The sequence below is a fragment of the Elephas maximus genome, chromosome 13 (genome assembly GCF_024166365.1).
Source record: "Elephas maximus indicus isolate mEleMax1 chromosome 13, mEleMax1 primary haplotype, whole genome shotgun sequence".
In the NCBI taxonomy this organism is placed as follows: Eukaryota; Metazoa; Chordata; class Mammalia; order Proboscidea; family Elephantidae; genus Elephas; species Elephas maximus.
Window position 1 is genome coordinate 39,899,972 of NC_064831.1, and position 22,208 is coordinate 39,922,179.

At 38.2% G+C, this 22,208-nt stretch overlaps 1 protein-coding gene across 1 annotated transcript in view; it reads left to right on the forward strand.

Annotated features, from left to right (window-relative positions):
• Positions 1-21,906, forward strand: part of ANAPC10 (anaphase promoting complex subunit 10) — a 101,294-nt gene extending 79,388 nt beyond the window's left edge. The window contains exon 5 of the mRNA XM_049905792.1: positions 21,544-21,906. Coding sequence (XP_049761749.1) covers positions 21,544-21,774 — 231 coding nt within the window. The 3' untranslated portion in view covers positions 21,775-21,906. The remainder of the gene's footprint in view (positions 1-21,543) is intronic.
• Positions 21,907-22,208: the final 302 nt, after the last annotated feature.

A 22,208-nucleotide genomic window follows, 5' to 3' on the forward strand; every position in this document is an offset into this window, starting at 1 on the left:
TTGCTGCCTTGCTGCGACCTTTTGAAGTTGCCTCCTAAAAAGGAGATACAGGCAGTCCCCGGATTACAAACGAGCTCTGTTCCTAAATCTGTCTTTAAGTCGAATCTGTACCTAAGTCAGAACAGTTAGGTATGGTTCACATCTAATGTCAGTTAGTCAAATGTGTGTCTTAGTATATAGTACATAGTGTACCTTTCTGTGCATAAAAAACGTTAAAGAAACACTTCCAGATACACTAAAATATCTTTAACATAATAATGCATTAATAATGATGTTTTGATATACGTTGCAAAGTAGCATCCATTTGCTATTATGAACCATTGCATGTACCTTGAATTTTTAAAATGATGGGCTTTATGGGGGGTTGTTTGTAACTGCGGATCGTACATAAGTCAGACGTTTGTAACCAAGCGAGTGGCTTTATAAATGTTTTGAATCATCAGCTTATTGCCACTTGAAGATAACAGAAGTAATGGGTATGGATATGATTGTATGGGATAGTTGTGTAGATTAAACTCTGTATTGTGAGACTAGTTTTAAGGAAAAACTATGGGGAACATAACACTTAAGGAACAGACAGCGACGTCTCCCCAGAGCAAATAAATATGAGATAAGAGAGGTAGGAGGATTACCCAGAGAATGTGATATATCACAGAGACCAGGAGAAGGGAGTATTTCAGTAAAGAGGTTGAATCAAATACTGCAGAAAAACCAAGAAAGTTACAACTGAAAAGGATCCTATGGACTTAACAATAATTAAATTTATATTATCTTTTCCCCTTATAACATTTCTATGAGGAAAGCGTAACAATTATGCAGGAATAAAATAATCTTAATTAAGATTTCTCCATCTACTAGGTTGAATCATATGAAATCGTCATTTTTGTAGGCTTCTGTCTTTCTTGTTAAGCTGCTTTTGTGGTTTCCTTTCTTTTAATTCACTTGGAACTTCTGCAGTTTCTTTTGGATCATAGTAAACGTTTTTTCCTCTGGAACAAGGACATCATTACTGTTAACTGATTTGATTCCTTTCTAAGTAAAAAGATGGTTGAAATCCAGAATCAGTTGCTACATGTGTTGACAGCTCTCATATTGAGATTCTGTAGGAGATCCATCAAGTCTCAGCTTAAGGTTAGCAAAGTAAGAGAATGTAGTGAGAGTGGGGAGAAGAGGACAACTTTCTTGAAGCTACTATCAAGCTTCCTCCTTCTTTCATTTACTTTTCAGAGATAATGTGATTAGCAATAGGAAAGGAGGTCTGTAAACAGATTTCATCATTTTGTATTTAACATTTGACAAGCTTTTTAATTAACGAATGACTTTTTTTTTTAATGTTGGAGTCAATACTTTTAATCAGTGTATTCTTGGAGGGGTACACTGGCCCTTACATAAATTGTAACTGGAGTAGAGTTAGTGACTTAAATGTTGATAGTAGGAGACGGAAGACCCATGAGCCAGGCTGAGAGATGGCTTTCTAGAGAAATTCTAATGGGTTGTACTTAGATACAGTTTCCATCATTGAAGGCTTTGCCACCATAGCAGTTGATAGCAGGGAAGGAATATTGAGTTATGGGAAAGGTGGTGGATACTGTTCAGAAGTGACCTGGTAGGCTTAGGTGGGCAGTAGTGCTGGAGTATCACTACATGGGGTAGATTACATAACTTCTCCTGCTACTAGGTAGTGTATCTACTCTCTAGGTTTATATTAAAACACATATAAGTACTGTATTAAAATGAATAAAAAAGATTATAGTTAAATAATGAAATGTTGAAATATTTATTTCAAATTAACACTAGGAATTCTTGCAATTTGTTACATCCTTTTGGGTTAGTTATAAACTTGCAAAGCCGTAGATGTTTTTTTCATGTAGAATTCTCATCAGTCTTATATAACTATATCATTTACTGCCCTTGTATATTAGTTGTCTATTCCTGGCTATTGCTGTAATTTGTCTATACCACATTATCACAAACTTAGTGGCTTAAAACAACACATTTATTATCTCACAGTTTCTGGTCACAGCTTACCTGGGCCCTCTGCTCAGGGTCTCACAGGGCTACAACCATGATGTATGTGACAATGCATTCTTAGATATGACACCAAAAGCATGAACAAGGAGAGACAAAATAGATAAAATGAACTTCATTAAAACGAAAAACTTTTGTTCATCAAAGAACAACCTACAGAGTGGGTGAAAAATATACGGGAACCGTATATCTGATAATGGTTTAATATCCAGAATATATAAAGAATTACAACTCAACAACAAAAAGACAAACAACCCAGTCAAAAAATGGGCAAAGGACTTGAATAAACATATCATCAAAGAAGATATACAAATGACAAATAAGCTCATGAAAAGATGTTCAACATCATTAGTTACCACGAAAGTGCAAATCAAAACTATAAATTTGAGTAATAGTCATATTAATAACTGTTCCTTGTAGGCATCTGGATTTTATCCTATCATAGACAGCATTGTACTTCAGGATAGATCTTGAAAAAAAATTTTTTTTTTTCTTTGACAGTGACTGTGGTGCCACTCCTCTTCAACTTGTCATTCCCGACATGTTAGACCATATGATTGTCCAATCCAAAATGGCCAATACCAGTCCATTTCAGCTCATGAATGCCTAAGATACCAGTCTTTAAGCATTCCATTTCATTTTTGACAACTTCCAGTTTCCCTAAACTCATACTTCATGTATTCCACGTTCCAATTATTGCAGCTGTTTATTCTCACTTTGAGTTGTGCCACATCAGCAAACGAAGGTCCCTAAAGCTTTACTCCACCCACGTCATTAAGGTTGACTCCATTTTGAGGGGGCAGTTCTTCACCAGTCATATTTTGAGTGCCTTCCAATGTGAGAGGCTCATCTTCCAGCACAGTATCAGACAGTGTTCTGTTGCTATTCATAGATTTTCACTGGCCAATATTTTCAGAAGTAGAATACCAGGTCCGTCTCCTCAGTCTGTATTAGTCTGGAAGCTCAAAAGAAGATGGAAGAGTCACTGTAACAAAAAGAATTGGTCAGTGTTTAGCCATTTCAGGAGGTAGCATATGATCAAGAACAGATGGTACTGAAGGAAGAAGTCCAGGCTGCACTGAAGGCATTAGCAAAAAACAAGGCTCCAGGAATTGATGGAATACCAATTGAGATGTTTCAACAAATGGATGCAGGGCCGAAGGTGCTAACTTGTCTGTGCAAAAAATTTTGAAGAGAGCTACTGGCCAACCAACTGGAAGAGACCCATATTTGTGTCCATTCCAAAGAAAGGAAATTATTGAACAATATCATTAATATCATAAACAAGTAAAAGATTTCTGAAGATTATTCAAAAGCAGCTGCAACAGTACATCGACAAGGAACTGCCAGAAATTCAAGCCGGATTCAGAAAAGGACGTGGAACCAAGGATATCATAGCTGATGTCAGATGGATCCTGGCTGAAAGCAGAGAATACCAGAAAGATGGTTACCTGTGTTTTATTGACTATACAAAGGCATTTGAGTCGATGGATCATAACAAATTATGGATAACATTTTGAATTCCCATTTAGAATGGGAATTCCAGAACGCTAATTGTGCTCATAAGGAACCTGTACATAGACTAAGAGGCAGTTGTTCAAACAGAACAAGGGGATACTGTGTGGTTTAAAATCAGGAAAGATGTGTGTAAGAGTGGTATGCTTTCACCACGCTTATTTAATCTGGATGCTGAGCAAATAATCCGAGAAGCTGGGCTCTGTGAAGAATGCAGCATCAGGGTTGGAGGAAGACTCATTAACAACCTGGGATATGCAGACAGCACAACCTTACTTGCTAAAAGTGAAGATGACTTAAAGCACTTACTGATGAAGATCAAAAGACTACAGCCTTCAGTATGCATTATGCTTCAACATGAAGAAAACAAAAATCCTCACAACTGGACCAGTAAGCAACATCATGATAAACGGAGAAAACATCGAAGTTGTAAAGGATTCCATTTCATTTGGGTACATAATCAACTCCCATGGAAGCAGCAGTCAAGAAATCAGGCAGCGTATTGCATTGCATAAATCTGCAGCAAAAGGCCTCCCTATAAAGTGTTAAAAAGCGAAGATATCACTTTGAGGACTAAAGTGCACCTGACCCAAGCCATGATATTTTCAGTCCCTTCATATGGATGCAAAAGCTGGACGGTGAATAAGGAATACCGAAGAAGAAACGCTGCCTTTGAATTATGGTGTTGGCAAAGAATATTGAATATACCATGGACTGCCAGAAGAATGAACAACTGTCTTGGAAGAAGTACAGCCAGAATGCTCCTTTGAAGAGAGGATGGCAAGATTTGTTTTATGTACTTTGGACATATTATCAGGAAGGAACAGTCCCTGGAGAAGGACATCATGCTTGGTTAAGTAGAGGGTCAATAAAAAAGGGGAAGACCCTCAATGAGGTGGATTGACATGGTGGCTGCAACAATTGTGAAAATGGTCCAGAACTGGGCAGTGTTTCGTTCTGTTGTATGTAGGGTTGCTATGAGTTGGAACTGACTCGAGGGCACCTAACAACAACAACAAGAAATCAAAACTGCAATGAGATACCACTGTACTCTAACAAGGATGATAATTATCAGAAAAATAACAAGTTTTGGCAAGGATGTGGAGAAGTTGGAACACTTTTCCATTGCTGGTAGGAATGTAAAGTGGTGTAGCCACCATGGAAAACAGTTTTGTGATTCCTCAAAAAGTTAAACATAGAATTAAATGTGGCCTAGCAATTCCACTCCCAGGTATACATGCTAAAGAATTGAAAGCAGGGTCTCAAACACTGAAGAATATTATTTACAGTAGCTAAAAGGAGGAAACAACCCAAGTGTCCATCAACAGATGAATAAATAAAGAAAATGTGGTATGTATGTACAAAATTAAAAAAAACCAAACTCGTTGTTGAGTTGGTTCTGACTCATAGTGACCCTGTAGGACAGAGTAGAACTGCTCCCTAGAGCTTCCAAGGCTGTAAATCTTTACGAAATTGGACTGCCACATCTTTCTCCCACAGAGCAGCTGGTGGATTCGAACCACCAGCCTTTTGGTTAGCAACCAAACACTTAACCCCTGCATCACCAGGGCTCCATATGCCCCTACTCTGACTGGTGGGCCTCAGTGACATTTTGGGTCTCCAGGATTAATGTCAGTACAGAGCCAGTGTCCAGAAATTCCTGAAAAGCCTGATTATTTCCTTTTCCCCAGTGAACAGTCAACTCTTGTAAGACCATAGATCCCTTTGGGGAAGCCTGGGAGAAAGATCAACAGTGTAATTTTTTGGCAGTGCAGTGGAATAGTTTCTCAAAGGGCCCTGGCCTCCGCTTCATTCAAGGGGTTGTGGGCCTGTAAACTGGCACGTGTCTGGGAATTGATTCGGGGTCGTGACTGTCCTGGCAATTCAAGTTAGACTGCTGTTCAGTTCACCTGAAATTCTAACACTTACACAGATCAAGTAAATATTTAGGAGGTTTCCCATCTGTTTCACTCCTAGGGACACCATGGCTAAGTAGCCAATGCCATAAGTCCATATGAGTTAGACAGTTCTGATTAATGGTTTGAATCTTCTGTCAGTTACAGTAACCACACCTACCTTGCCCATGTTGATTAAGTGCCATCACATGGCCCCTACCGCCATGGGGTCTAGTCAGCCCCATTGTAGTTAGGTGTCTTAATTCAGTTAGGGCAGCTCCCACTGTCAAATCTGACTTACATAAAATAGCAATCACAGCAATTTTCAAGAATGCTGGGGCTCCATTCACAAATTCGTTCCTCACTGTTGTGGTAAAAGATGTGTCCTCTGGACACTCCATGTGTGGGTCTATGGGTCTAACCTGATAAATCCACTCCAATATGCCAGTTTTCCTAAGCCTTTGGATACTTTCTTATACCATATACCAAGGCAGGTCTGGTACTTCAGCCTGATTTAATGTAGGCCACCACTTAATCCATGCATCAACGAACCAACTAAATAAACTATTAGACCCTTTCTGACCTTTCGAGCTGAAACATTGAATGAAGGGCCTGTGCTTAGTGGGCCCATATCTATAAATTCTGACTGATCCATCTCTTAGAAAAGTCAAGCAGTTCTTTTGGAGTGTAGCATACCTCATCGTTGGTCACACTTTGTACTTCACCTTTTGGGGCACACTGAGACTTTAGTTATAGGTCTAGAAGCAAAAATTGGCATTGTGCGTGAGTCCTGGGAAAATTCAGCAATATCTTGTAAGGCATCTACCTCAGGCAATGCCCCAGGCAATATTTCAAACCAAGACTCTTCAGGCACAGCTAGGTAGAAGGGATAATGGTTTTTCTGGGGAAGGTGGCTTAGCAGACAAAGATGGAGTAATCTCTTCAGATGGGAGGGCTGATTTTGTTGGCAGACATGATTCAACAGAATTTAGGGGCTCAGCATCTTCAGCTTCCTGATGATCTGCCCATATGTCCCCATCTCAAGTGTCAGGATCCCATTTCTTCCCAATCGGTGCCCTCACTTTAACTTCAGAAACCGTTTAAAGTTGGGAGTTTAATTGGCATTGTAATTTAGCCACTCTTATAATAAGACTGGGTTTGCCTTTTGGCAATATCAGCTCTGTTACTGCAAGTAATAGGGCTTTCTTTTGGGGCACAAGTGGGAACTTTGAGGTCTTTTATGTACACTTCAGCTGTGACTCTTAAGCCCTGACCTCATCTCTTTCTTTCACCATTTTGTCTAGCAAAAGTAGGACCAACCAACCAACTTCTGTACTTCTCGTTCTGACAAAATTGTGGAAGAAGTATCAAACATGTGATCACCCAGTGCCTCGCTTCTCACCAATACGTGATCTGTGGGTGGTGCTATTTTGCGTATTAATATTGCCACCTTATTCCATGGATCAGGAACACTGTCTTAACTACCAGAGGCAGAGTCATCAGTGCCTTTAAGACTAGTCAGACTTGAGAACCAATTTAGAAAACTCAGCCTTCCAATTTTGGTACCAAGTGTCTTAGGCTGAGTTCTCTAGAAAAGCAAAACTAGTGAAGTGCTTATGTATATATATATTTATAGAGAGAGAGAGAGAGATTTATCTCAATGAAATGGCTCACATGGTTGTGGAGGCTGGCAAGTTTCAAAGTCCATGGGTTAGGCATTGGCTGCTGGCTTCTCCTGACTCAGGTGGTTGCAGGGACTGACAAACCCAGAATTGGCAGGGCAGATGGTACATTGCTGGCTTACAGGGCCACGGAACTGGTGAATCCCGAAGTCAGTAGGTCAGTAAACAGGCTGCTGGTTCACAGGGCTGCAGAGCTGACGAACCCCAAAGTTGGCAGATCAGGTGACAGGCTGCTGGCTCACTGGGCTGTGGAGCTGGCAAATCCCAAAGTTGGCAGGTGAGATGACAGGCTGCTGGCTTAAGTCCCAAGAACCAGAGGTCAGATGATGATGAGCCAAAAACAAGATCCAGAGCAAGCAAGAGAGCTTTGCCAGGGTATCCATTTATATATTCAGTGCAGGCCACACCCTCAAGGAAACTCCCCTTAGAACTGATTGGCTCATCACATCAGATCACATTCTGGAGGTGATTACCTCATATCACAAAATGGAGGATAATTTTGTAATACTGAGAATTATGACCTACCCAGGTAGACACATAACATTAACTATCACAGTGATCACTAGTGATTTTGACAGGATTGGTTTCAGTGATGGGGACATTATTCAGTTTAGAGTAGGTTAAAGATGGAATAAGAAGCCCTGGTAGCGCATCAGTTAATTGCTCAGCTACTAAAAGGTTGGCAGTAGGGAGCCACCAGCCACTCTGTGAAAGAAAAGACCTGACACCCTTCTCCCTTAAAGATTGTTGTTGTTAAGAGATTCCTGATGGAGCAGGAGAAAAGTGGGATGCAGAATTCAAATTATAGGAAAAAGACCAGACTTAATGGTCTGACTGAGACTGGAGGGACCCCAGAGGACATGGCCCCTGGACTCTATGTTAGCCCAAAACTAAAACCATTCCTGAAGCTAACTCTTCAGACAAAGATTACACTGGACCATAAGACATAAAATGATACTGGTGAGGAGCGTGTGCTTCTTAGCTCAAGTAGATACATGAGACTGTGTGGGCAGCTCCTGTCCAGAGGTGAGATGAGAAGGCAGAGGGGGACAGGAACTGGTTGGATGGACATGGGAAGTACAGGGTCGAGAGGAGGAGTGTGCTGTCACATTATAGGGAGAGCAACTACGGTCACATAACAATGTGTGTATAAGTTTTTGTATGAGAAACTGACTTGAATGGTAAACTTTTACTTAAAGCACAATAAAAAAAAGATTGCTGTTGTTAGGTACCATCAAGTCTGTTCTGACTCGTGATAACTCTGTGCACAACAGAACGAAACACTGCCCAGTCCTGTGCCATCCTCACAATTATTGCTATGTTTCAGCCCATTGTTGCAGCCGCTGTGTCAATCCATCTTGTCGAGGGTCTCCCCTTTTTTTTCTGACTCTCTACTTTGTCAGGCATGTTGTCTTTCTCCAGGGACTGGTCCCTCCTGATAACATGTCCAAAGTAAGCAAGATGTAAAGCCTCACCATCCACTCTTCTAAGGAGCACTCTGACTGTACTTCTTCCGAGACAGATTTGTTCATTCTTCTGGCAGTCTACAGTATATTCAGTATTCTTTGCCAGCACCATAATTCAAATGCATAAATTCTTCTTCAGTCTTATTCATTGTCCAGCTTTCACATGCATATGAGGCAATTGAAAATACCACAATTGGGTCAGGCGCACCTTAGCCCTCAAGGTGGCAGCATAAAGATTAAACCAAAACCAAACCAAACCCATTGCCGCCAAGTCGATTTTTACTCAAAGCGACCCTGTAGGACAGAGTAGAACTGCTCCACAGGGTTTCCGCGGAGCACCTGGTGGATTCGAACGGCTGTCCTTTTGGTTATCAGCCATAGCACTTAACTACTATGCCACCAGGGTTTCCGCATAACGATGACAGCCTAGAAAACCCTATGGGGCACTTCTCTGTCATGTAGGGTCACTATGAGTAGGAATCGACTCAATGGCACACAACAACAAAGATAGAATAGCAAGTGAGAAGATGGAGACATTGACCACAGCTTTTCCAAGAGTTTTGCTGTAATGTGGAACAGAGAATTGGGGCAGTAGGTGGAGGAGGACATAGAATCTGGAAAGGATTTTGCTTTTGTTTTTAAGATGGCAAATATCGTAGCATGTTTATTTAATGAAGACAGTGATCCAGTGAAGAAAGAAAATGATTTGGAAAGAGAATGTTTATTGTAGGAACAGAATGTTTGATTGGGAAGGAGGGGACGGGAGCCCCTCAAATGGAAGGCTGACCTGAGAATGGTGCAAGGACCTTTTAACCACTGTGTAACAGCTGATGGAAAGGTGATATTTTTTTTCTGATTGCCTGTTTTTTTAGTGAAATAGGATATCAGCAGCTCAGAGTGAGAAGGTTAGTTTGGGTGTTAGAATTTGAGGAGAAACTAAGACACAGCTTTGTTGGCCTGGTTTTTGTATCAGGATTATGCCAGCTTCCTTTTCTATGTTCTAAAATAGTTTGAGTACTGCTGGTGTAAGCTCTTCTCTGAATGTTTGGTAGAATTCTCCAGATAAGCCATCTGGGCCAGGGCTTTTTTTTGTTGGGATTTTTTTGTTGTTGTTGTTACCTTTTCAGTCTTTTCTCTTGTTATGGATCTGTTCAAATTTTCAATATCATTTTGTGTTAGTTTGAGTAGATAGTGTGTTTCTAGAAATTTGTTTTCTCTACGTTTTCAAATTTGTTGGAGTATAGTTTTTCATAGTACTTTGTTATGATCTTTTTTATTTTAGTTGAGTCTGTTGTAATCTCCTCCATTTAATTTCTTATTTGGGTTATTTGCATCCTCTCCTGTTTTTCTTTTGTCATTTTGGCCAGTGGTTTGTCTGTTGTTGATCCTTTCAAAGAATCAACTTTTGTTTTGGCTGATTCTTTCTATTGTTTTTCTATTTTCTATTTCATTTATTTCTGCTCTGATCTTTATTATTTCCTTTCTTATGGTGGCTGTGGGCTTCTTTTGTTGTTCTCTTTGTTGGAGTTGTGTGGCTTATGTTTCGATTTTATCCCTTCTTTTTTGATGTGTGTATCTATAGTGTGAGCACTGCCTTTGCTTTTTCACAAAGGTTTTGGTATGATGTGTTTTCATTCTCGTTTGATTCTAGGAATTTTTTGATTGCATCTTTGATTTCTTCTATTACCCAGTGGTTTTTAAGCAGGATGTTATTCAGTTTCCACGTAATTGATTTTTTTTTTCCTTACTCTTCCTGTTGTTGATTTCTACTTTGATGGTGTTGTGATCAGAGAAGATACTTTGTGCTATCTCAGTGTTTTGGGTTTTGTTGAGGGTTGTTGCTTTGTGGCCTAAGATATGGTCTATTCTGGAGAATGTTCCATGTGCATTCAAAAAGAATGTGTACTTTGTAGCTGTTGGGTGGAGTGTTCTGTATATGTCTATGAGGTCAAATTGGCTTATTGTGGCCTTTAGATCTTCTGTATCTTTGTTGAGTTTCTTTCTAGAAGTCCTGTCCTTTACCAAGAGTTGTGTGTTGAAGTCTCCTACTATTATTGTGAAACTCTTAATTTCTCTTTTCAGTGCTGTTAGAGTTTGTTTTATGTATTTTGGAGCCCTGTCCTTGGGTGTGTAGATATTTATTATGGCTATGTCTTCCTGATGGGTCGTCCCTTTAATCATTATATGATGTCCTTCTTTGTCTTTTATGGTGGATTTTGTTTAAAAGGCTGTTTTATCTAAGATTAGTATTATTGCTACTCTTGCTCTTTTTTGGTAGCAGTTTGCTTGATGTATTTTTTTTCCATCTTTTGATTTTAATAAATTTATGTCTTTGTGTTTCTAACATGTGTCTCTTGTAGACAGCATATAGATGGATCCTGTTTTTTAATCCATTCTGTCACTCTCTGTCTCTTTATGGGTGCATTTAGGCCATTTACGTTCAGTGTAATTATTGATAGGTATGAGTTGATTGCTGTCACTTTGTGGTGCTTTTTTTGTTGTAGCGCTGATGTTTTTATGAGTCGGAATTGAGTCAACGGCAACAGGTTTGGATGTTTTCTTTGTTCCTCTTACATTCCTGTACTGAATTCCTTTTGTTGTTTCTTTTTTTTTTCCAATTCTTTTGTTTTTGTAGATTTTGTGTTTACTGAGACTTTATGTTTTTCTTCTTCATTTTGATGAATAGTTGTGTTAACTTTCTTTGTGGTTACCTTGAAATTTACCCTTATCTTCCTATGTTTTAACAGTCTTTTATTACTTGGTTTCACCTTGCCTTCCTCTCTGTTAGAAAATTCTATACCCACACTATTTATTCCCTCTTTTAATGTTCTGATGTTGTCATTTACAGATTAACCTCTCTGGTTCCCTGTCATAAATCTTTTAGTTTTGAATAATCCTTGAGAGTTCATTTCCTAGGTTGGTATCTGGGTGGTGCAATCTTGCACCCTAGATTCAGGCTGTCATCTAATGTTTGTTCTCAAATCGAAAGGCTCCCTTTAATAATTCTTTTGTTTGGTTTTTACATATTCTCTTAATTTCTGTTTATCTGGAAATGTCCTAATTTTACCATCATTTTGAACTAGAGTTTTGCAGGATATATTATTCTTGGTTGGCAGTTTTCTTCTTTCAAGGTTTTATATATGTCATCCCATTGCCTTCTTGCCTGCATGGTTTCTGCTTAGTAATCAGAGCTTAGTCTTATTGTTTCCCCTTGCATGTGACTTTTCGTTTTTCTCGAGCTGCTCTCAGGATTCTTTCTTTGTCTTTGGTTTTTGTGAGTGTGATTATGATATGTCTTGGTGATTTTCTTTTGGGGTCTATCCTATATGGGGTTTGTTGAGCTTCTTGGATGATCCGCTTTTCATCTTTCGTATTAGGGAAGTTTTCGGTCAGCAAATCTTCAGTGATCCTCTCTGTGTTTTCCTTTTTCTCCCCTTGTTCTGGAACTCTGATCACTCGCAGATTTTTCCTTTTAATTGTATCCCACATCATTCTTAGGGTTTTTTCATTTTTCTTTGTTCTTTTCTCATATTTTTCCTCAAACAGAGTGATAGCCATAGATTTGTCTTCAGTTTTGCTGATCCTGTCTTCCATTCTTTCAAACTTGCTTCTCAGACCCTCTGTGACACTCTCCATTTCTGAAATCTTGTTGTTTATCTTTTGGATTTCTAATTGCTGTTTTTGTATGATTTCTAGTTGTGAATTTATTTTGACTTTTTTTTTCCCCTGTATTATTTTCCTGAATTCTTCCGTTGTTTTGCCTGTCTTTTCCATGATTTTGGCTGCCTTTTCCATGAATGTCTATTTTTTCCTCATTTTTGTCTGCTTTTTGCTTCAACTCTTGGATTGCTCTGAATATTAGAGATTTGAATTCCTTATCAGGTAGTTCTAGTGCCTTTTGTTCTGCTGGAAAGTCATCTGGTGTTTTATTTTGGACGCCTACTGGAACCATGCAGTCCTGTTTTTTAATATGATTGGATATTGTCTTCTGTCTTCAGGACATTCAGTAGTTATTTCCTCTGTTTATTGATTGTAGATTTGCTTGTTTTGCCCTGCTTTTTTGTATTATTTGGTTATATCTGAGCAGATGGGCTGTGCATTCTTTGTTGTTTGCTTGCACGATACTTTTCGCCACTTTGTCCAATGGGCAGAGCCAGTTGCTCAGCTATGGTACAGCAGGGCAGGCCTAGCTGAAGGGGAAGGGCAGGTGCTCTGTCTCCTGCTGGGAGCTCTGAGAAGCTGCTTTCCCAAACCCTGTCCACTGTTCTCTGGCAGGAGTCCAAGATGGCAAATCCATGCTGTATTAGTTGATAGGGGACCTCTGCTCCATATCTCTCCTTGCTCTCTGATCTTCATCAGTTACCTATTCCATTTTGTGCTTGCTTGAGCTCTTTGTTTCTTCATTTGATGCTTAGGATTCCAGGATTGACGTTTTTCTTTGTTTTATTTAGCTTTTCAAGTCTTTGCTGTGGGAGGCAGCGTGATGCTTCTGTCTATAGCGCCATGTTGGCTAGGCCTAAATTTTGTATTTTTTTAATGTAGCAGTTTTATTGAGATACCATTAATTCACATGTCATGCAATTCACCTATTTAAAGTGTACAATTCTATTGTTTTTAATACAGTCACAGAATTGTGGATCATCACTACATTAATTTTAGAACATTTTTACCACTCCCAAAAGAAATCTCATACCCATTAGCACTTATTCTGTATTCCCTACACTCCGACATCCCCAGCCCAAGACAACTACCAATTTACTTTCTGTCTCTATGGATTTATCTGTTCTGGACATTTCATATCAATAAAATGATATAAAATGTGATCCTTTTTGACTGGCTTATTTCACTTAGCATGTTTTTAAGGTTCGTCTATATTGTAGCATGTATCCATACTTCATTTCTTTTTATTGCTAGCTAATATCCCATTTTATTGTTATACTGCATTATGTTTATTCATTCACCAGTTGGTAGACATTTGGGTTGTTTTCATTTTTGGTTATTATGAATAATGCTCCTGTGAACATTCACGCACAGGTTTTTGTGTGGACATATGTTTTTACTTCTCTTGGTTATATACCTAGCAGAAGAATCCCTGGATCATATGACAACACCAGGTTTGATTCCTGGCCAAGGCATCTGATGCACAGCCAACACCCATCCGTCAGTGAAAGCTTGTATGTTGCTGTGATGCTGAACAGGTTTCAGCAGAGCTTCCAGTCTAAGACAGACGAGGAAGAAAGGCCTGGCAATCCACTTCTAAAAACTAGCAGTGAAAACCCTGTGATCACAATAGACCTATATGGAACCAATCAGGGGGATAGTGTAGGACTGGGAAGTATTCCATTCTGTTGTGATAGGATCACCGTGAGTTGCGGGCCAACTTGATGGCAGCAAAATACAACACTGGTAACTTTATGTTTAATGTTTTGAGGAACTGCAGAATATTTTGTAAAATAGCTATACCATTTTACGTTCCCATCAGCAGTGTCTTAAGGTTCCATTTTCTCCATATGATTTTTTTTTTTTTTAACTCAGAGAACCTAAGTTTTGTAAAGGAGGTATTTGTTTCATGTACATGTATTATGTTTGATCTTTTGACATCTTGTTTTATGCTCATCTTTTCATGTCCTTTTTAAAGCGTCTTTTACTGTATATAATATTACTTTTTCTGTTAGCATCCTTCTTTTAACTCCAGAGGTTTTTAAATTGGCATCCTACTTTTTATTATTTTGTGGTCCTAATTATCAAGGGGGAAAAAAGAAAAACAGGCAAAATTTTACCTTTCATTAATTTTCTTTTTAAATTTAAAAGATATTTTAAATAAATTTTTAGCTACTAAAAATCATAAAAATTTTATGTACTATATAGAATTCCTATGAGTGAGAATCAACTCAATGGCAGTGGGTTTTTTGTGGGGGTGGGGTGGGGTTTATATGTATGTGAGGATTTTTTTGAAATATAGAAAATAATTTAAAATGTGGCAATATCACAATAATAATTTTCTAGAGCTGATTCTGGGAATTTTAACCTGGGCACAGTAGCACTGAAGTAGACATGTTAATAGATGTTTATGACTTCCAGGGAATGCAGTTGATTTTGAAGCCATTTGAGAGATATTAAAAGCTGTATTTTCTTATAATGCATTTATAGTGATTTAGATGAGTTAATTTTTTGAGGTGGTCTGAAGAAATCATTTATTAATAGTATTTAATAATTTACTATATTTATTATTCTGTATATACCATACCCCCCACATGTCTGTCAGTTTGTCGTATTGTGGGGGCTTGCGTGTTGCTATGATGCTGGAAGCTATGCCACCAGTATTCAGATACCAGCAGGGTCACCCATGGAGGACAGGTTTCAGCTGAGCTTCCAGACTAAGACAGACTAGGAAGAAGGACCTGGCAGTCTACTTCTGAAAAGCATTAGCCAGTGAAAACCTTATGAATAGCAGCAGGACATTGTCCGATACAGTGCTGGAAGATGAGCCTCCCAGCTTGGAAGGCACTCAAAAGATGACTGGGGAAGAGCTGCCTCCTCAAAGTAGAGTTGACTTTAATGACACGGATGGAGTAAAACTTTCGGGATCTTCATTTGCTGATGTGGCATGACTCAAAATGAGAAGAAACAGCTGCAAACATCCATTAATAATGGGAACCTGGAATCTACAAAGTATGAATCTAGGAAAATTGGAAATCATCAAAAATGAAATGGAACGCATAAACATCAGTATCCTAGACATTAGTGAGCTGAAATGGACTGGTATTGGCCATTTTGAATCAGACAATCATATAGTCTACTATGCTGGGAATGACAACTTGAAGAGGAATGGTGTTGCTTTCATCCTCAAAAAGAACGTTTCAAGAGCTATCCTGAAGTACAACGCTGTCAGTGATAGGATAATATCCATACGCTTACAAGGAAGACCAGTTAATACGACTATTATACAAACTTACGCACCAACCACTAGGGCCAAAGATGAAGAAATAGAAGATTTTTATCAGCTGCTGCAGTCTGAAGTTGATCGAACGTGCAATCAAGATGCATTGATAATTACTGGTGATTGGAACGCGAAAGTTGGAAACAAAGAAGGTCGGTAGTTGGAAAGTATGGCCTTGGTGATAGAAACAATGCTGGAGATGGAATGATGGAATTTTGCAAGACCAACGACTTCTTCATTGCAAATACCTTCTTTCATCAACATAAACAGTGACTATACACATGGACCTTACCAGATGGAACACACAGAAATCAAATTGACTACATCTGTGGAAAAAGACAATGGAAAAGCTCAATATCATCAGTCAGAACAAGGCCAGGGGCCGACTGTGGAACAGACCATCAATTGCTCATATGCAAGTTCAATCTGCAACTGAGGAAAATCAGAGCAAGTCCATGAGAGCCAAAATATGACCTTGAGTATATCCCACCTGAATTTAGAGACCATCTCAACAACAGATTTGACGCATTGAACGCTAGTGACTGAAGACCAGACGAATTGTGGAATGACATCAAGGACATCATCCATGAAGAAAACAAGAAGTCGTTGAAAAGACAGGAAAGAAAGAAAAGACCAAGATGGATGTCAGAGGAGACTCTGAAACTTGCTCCTGAGTGTCGAGCAGCTAAAGCAAAAGGAAGAATTGATGAAGTAAAAGAACTAAACAGGAGATTTCAAAGGGCCTCTCGAGAAGACAAGTATTATAATGACATGTGCAAAAAGCTGGAGATGGAAAACCAAAAGGGAAGAACACGCTCGGCGGTTCTCAAGCTGAAAGAACTGAAGAAAAAATTCAAGCCTCGAGTTGCAATAGTGAAGGATTCCACGGGGAAAATATTCAACGACGCAGGAAGCATCAAAAGAAGATGGAAGGAATACACAGAGTCATTATACCAAAAAGAATTAGTTAATATTCAGCCATTTCAAGAAGTGGCATATGATCAGGAACCAATGGTACCGAAGGAAGAAGTCCAAGCTGCTCTGAAGGCATTGGCGAAAAACAAGGCTCCAGGAATTGATGGAATATCAATTGAGGTGTTTCAACAAACAGATGCAGCGCTGGAGGTGCTCACTTGTCTATGTCAAGAAATATGGAAGACAGCTTCCTGGCCAACTGACTAGAAGAGATCCATATTTATGCCTATTCCCAAGAAAGGTGATCCAACTGAATGTGGAAATTATAGAACGATATCATTAATATCACACGCAAGTGAAATTTTGCTGAAGATCATCCAAAAACAGCTGCAGCATTATACCTACAGGGAACTGCCAGAAATTCAGGCCGGTTTCAGAAGAGGACGTGGTACCAGGGATATCATTGCTGATGTCAGATGGATCCTGGCTGAAAGCAGAGACTACCAGAAGGTTGTTTACCTGTATTTTATTGACTATGCAAAGGCATTCGACTGTGTGGATCATAACAAATTACGGATAACATTTTGAAGAATGGGAATTCCCGAACACTTAATTGTGCTCTTGAGGAACCTTTACATAGATCAAGAGGCGGTTGTTCGGACAGAACAAGGGGATACGGATTGGTTTAAAGTCAGGAAAGGTGTGTGTCAGGGCTGTATTCTTTCACCATACCTATTCAATCTGTATGGTGAGCAAATAATCCGAGAAGCTGGACTATATGAAGAAGAACAGGGCATCAGGATTGGAGGAAGACTCATTAACAACCTGCGTTATGCAGTTGACAGAACCTTGCTTGCTGAAAGTGAAGAGGACTTGAAGCACTTACTAATAAAGATCAAAGACCACAGCCTTCAGTATGGATTGCTCCTCGACATAAAGGAAACAAAAATCCTCCCAACTGGACCAATGAGCAACATCATGATAAACGGAGAAAAATTGAAGTGGTCAAGGATTCCATTTTACTTGGATCTACAATCAACAACCATTGAAGCAGCAGTCAGGAAATCAAAAGACGCATTGCATTGGGTAAATCTGCTGCGTAAGACCTCTTTAAAGTGTTAAAGAGCAAAAATGTCACCTTGAAGACTAAGGTGCGCCTGACCCAAGCCGTGGTATTTTCAATCACATCATATGCGTGTGAAAGCTGGACAGTGAATAAGGAAGACCAAAGAAGAATTTACCCCTTTGAATTGTGGTGTTGGTGAAGAATATTGAATATACCATAGACTGCCAAAAGAACGAACAAATCTGTCTTGGAAGAAGTACAACCAGAATGCTCCTTAGAAGCAAGGATGGCAAGACTGCGTCTTAAATACTTTGGACATGGTGTCAGGAGGGATCAGTCCCTGGAGAAGGACACCATGCTTGGCAGAGTACAGGGTCAGCGGAAAAGAGGAAGACCCTCAACGAGGTGGATTGACACAGAAGCTGCAACAACGGGCTCAAGTATAACAACGATTGTAAGGATGGCTCAGGACCGGGCAGTGTTTCGTTCTGTTGTGCGTAGGGTCGCTACGAGTCGGAACCAACTCGATGGCACCTAACAACAACAACATATACCGTACCAAAAGCATATATGCTGTAAAGCCTTAGTTAAGATTCAGCACACCACAGCATTTACAGTATACTCTGAAAATAATATTGAGTGTGTCTGAAATCATGGTTAAATTTGTCAGAAACATTCTATTACTAAGGAGTTGAATTCAGAATCTTAGTTTTTTGTTCATAATTGAGATTCCTTATAGTACTTTTACCTGGAAAAGAGATTATTCCAACCAGAAGTGCTTTCTCACTCTTCTGAACTCCCATTTATATCTATTTTATTCGGTTCCCATTGCAGTGATAACAAATTAGCAGTAATTTAGTGGTATGAAAGAACACAAATTTATTACCTTATGGTTCTAGAGATCAGAAGTCCAAAATAGGTCTGACAGGCTAAAATCAAGGTGTCTCTAGAAGAGAATCTATTTCTTGCCTTTTCCAGCTTCTAGAGGCTACCTGCATTCCTTGGTGTGTGGCTGCATCTTTATAACCTCTTATTCCATAGTCATATCTCCTTCTCTTTGTGAAAGTACTGCCTCCCTCGTGTAAGGACCCTTGTGATTACATTGGGCCCACCCATATAATACGGGATAATTTTCCTATCTCAAGGTCTTTAACTTAATCATATCCGTGAAGTCCCTTTTGCTGTGTAAGTTAAAATATTCAAAAGTTTCAGGAATTAGGAGGTGGACATCTTTGAGGGACCATTATTTTGCCTACCACATCTTTTATTTAGAATTACTGAATGTCAGAGCTGGAAAGGACATTGGATGGCATCTTGTCCAATTCCATTATTTTATTTATGAGGAAACCAAAGTCTCATTTTATATATGAAGAAACTGAAGCCCAGAGAGGTTGTTTGTCTGCCTCTGAGCTTTTTTTGAGGTTAGTAACAAGATCTTATTCATTTTTGTATGTTTAGTTATACCTAGCACAATATCTTGAACATTTTCAGTACTCGATAACTATTTATTGCCTGAAGGAATAAAAGGTCAGGCCCAGAAACCAGATATATCTAGTCTCTGACTTTAAGCTAGTGCTAATGGAAGTCCTATAAAAAGCCACTGATGATGCCAAAATACCGTGAGGAGGTAGAGGTTGATTCATTTCCACATTTTTAAAAAAGTTAGAATGGAGGAAATCATTCAATCCTAAAAAGAACTGCCTTATTTTAGATTTTGGTTTTCTTTCTCTTCCACTATATCTACTTACTTGACTACCCACCCTCTTTTCCAACGAAGGAAGGAAGAAGAATAGAAGGGAAAGGGGAAAGGAAAAAGAAGGGGGAGGGGGGAAGGGAATAGAAGAAGAATATCTAGTGGTGTTCCTTATATTATTTTCCTAGAGTAATACATGGAATCCAGATTTAGATTCTCTGACACTCATTGCCATTTGCTTGTGTTGATAAAATAAACCTGTATTTTCTGTGATGTATGTGGACATGGAGTCCATGGGCGGTACAGACAGTTAACATACTCAGCTGCTAACCAAAAGGTTGGAGGTACAAGGCCACCTAGAGCCACCTCAGAAGAAAGGCCTGTTGATCTACTTATAAAAAATCAACCGTTGAAAACCCTATGGAGCACAAGTCTATTTTGGCACACATGGGGTCTCCATAAGTCAGTCAGCTTGATGGCCGGCCACTGGTTTATTTTCTAAGAAAAAATGTTTTGCATGATGCTTATTTAATGACTGTTTTGTTTGGTTATTATAATTTATATAGAATCTGATTTATTATTAAATCAATTTGAATACATTAGGCATAGTCATTGAAATAAAATACAATAAAAGTCTGATACTCTGTGATTAAGTTAAGCTATGGAAGCATGATGTTAGACTCTTTTCTTACTTGCACCAGCATGGTCTTCCATTGGCTTTATACCTTTAAAAAAAAAAAAAAAAAAAATTTTTTTTTTATATTACACATGTCTAATTCTTCCTTATAGAAGGGAGTGAGTTAGCATAAGTTTATACTACTTTTTATAGATGAGAGCAGCTATATAGCTATGTTAACAAAAAACAATTGTTATAGGGTATAAAACTTTCCCAAGACACTGTGTTCCTAAATGAGAAATTGCCTAACATATATGGAGGTTGAATCGCCCAGTGTTTCCATGGGCATCTTTGTTACTTTACAGTTTTATATAATCAAGTTCTCCAGCTGCATTAGACCATTAGTTGCATGGAGCTATTCTCTTTTAAAGTAAGACTATATTATTGTTTCATATAGTGTTAGACTTATTTATTATTAAATGTTATCTACAGCAGCACAATCTTTTTGGTACTATACAGCATACTAAAGTAGTACCTTACCAAATAATACCTTAAAGATCCTGATTTATTTTCAGAGACTACATTCTGGAGAATGACTAATTGATACATTTGGTTCTGTCAGAGAGTTAGTGACTCCCTCAAGGAAATGGCATAATCTCATTTAAAATTAAGGATATTCCATCTTCAAAGAATAATAAATCTGTGTAAAGTACCTTTATATTTCAAGTGCTTTGGTTATTTAAGAAGTCAATTTGTATAACTTTTAGTTAAAAAAAATTACTGAGTATTTGTCCTATGTCAGGCATTGTGCTTCCTTCTTTATATACATTATTTTGTTTAATCTTTCCAATATCCCTATGATGTAAGTGATAATATTTTCATTTTCATAGATGATATGATTCAGGCTCAGAGTGATTAGGTAATTTTTCCAAGCTCATAAGATGTAGAACTGGCATTCAAACCATTTCTCTTGGCATTGAAGACAGTGCTCTTTATTTAATAGCATTTTGTATTTCTTAACATAGAAAACCAGAGATACGTGTTTATTGTCAGCGACGGTAGCAGCACTTGACTGTTATTTTCCACATAGAATGTTTTTATTTGTGTAAGGAAACAGCCTATATAAATGTGTGCTGTTTATCAAATTATGTGTATGTATAAAAAAATAATAAAATAAAAAATTTTAAACATATGTATATGTATGCATATATATTAAATCTATGCATAATATTTCATATATCTTTAAAGGCTTTGGAATATGTGCTTTCTGATGTTGTATAGGAAACCCTGGTGGCATAGTGGTTAAGAGCTACGGCTGCTAACCAAAAGGTCAGTGGTTCGAATCCACCAGGTTTTCCTTGGAAACTCTATGGGGCAGTTCTACTCTGTCCTACAGGGCCACTGTGAGTTGGAATTGACTTGATGGCAGCGAGTTTTTAATGTTGTATAAGATGTATAAATTTCTTAAACGCTAAGAATACACACTTCTATTTTTTTTTTTCCTACTAAGATGGTACACCTATAGGGTTTAGCAACTGTAAAAGTAGACCATGGTAAAAATAATAAATGGTAGTGGTTATTATCATATTGTCATTCATTGAAAAAAATGTTAATTATCAGTCAGTTTTAGAATGTATTCATTATTATAAATTATATTTATTGGCTGAAAGTATAATCTGACTCTTTTTTTTTTTTCATTGTCTTCTCTTTTTTTTCTTTTTGGATAGCAACTTGAATTGGTGGAACCAAGTGGCTGGATTCATGTTCCTTTAACTGATAATCACAAGAAGCCAACTCGAACATTCATGATACAGATTGCTGTTCTAGCCAATCACCAAAATGGAAGAGACACCCACATGAGACAGATTAAAATATACACACCAGTGGAAGAGAGTTCCATTGGCAAATTTCCTAGGTGTACAACTATTGATTTCATGATGTATCGTTCAATAAGGTGACTTTGAAACAGAACAAAAGATGTTAAACATACCTTTGTTTTAGCTTGTCATTAAATACTTTATCTGGTATCTTTATTGAGAAAAGATCAGTTATTTTACAATTTTTTATGCATTTAAAAGTAATTTATTGTATCTTTAATAAATAAATGAATTTGGGGTCATACTGTCTATTTTCCTTAACATAGGTTAAAGCTCACATATTTTACATTATTAAAAATAGATTTGAAGCCAATCATTACATTTTTTTCTTGTATTAAGAGTAAACTAGTTGAAATGAAAATTTTAAGATGTACAAAATTTTTGCTTATCAGGCAGTTATTTCATATAATATGGAGCCCTGGTAGTGCAATGCGTAAGTGCTCAGCTGCTAACTGACAGGTTGGTGGTACAAACCCAAAAGAGAAAGCTGCTTTCTGAAAGGTTGGTGGTACAAA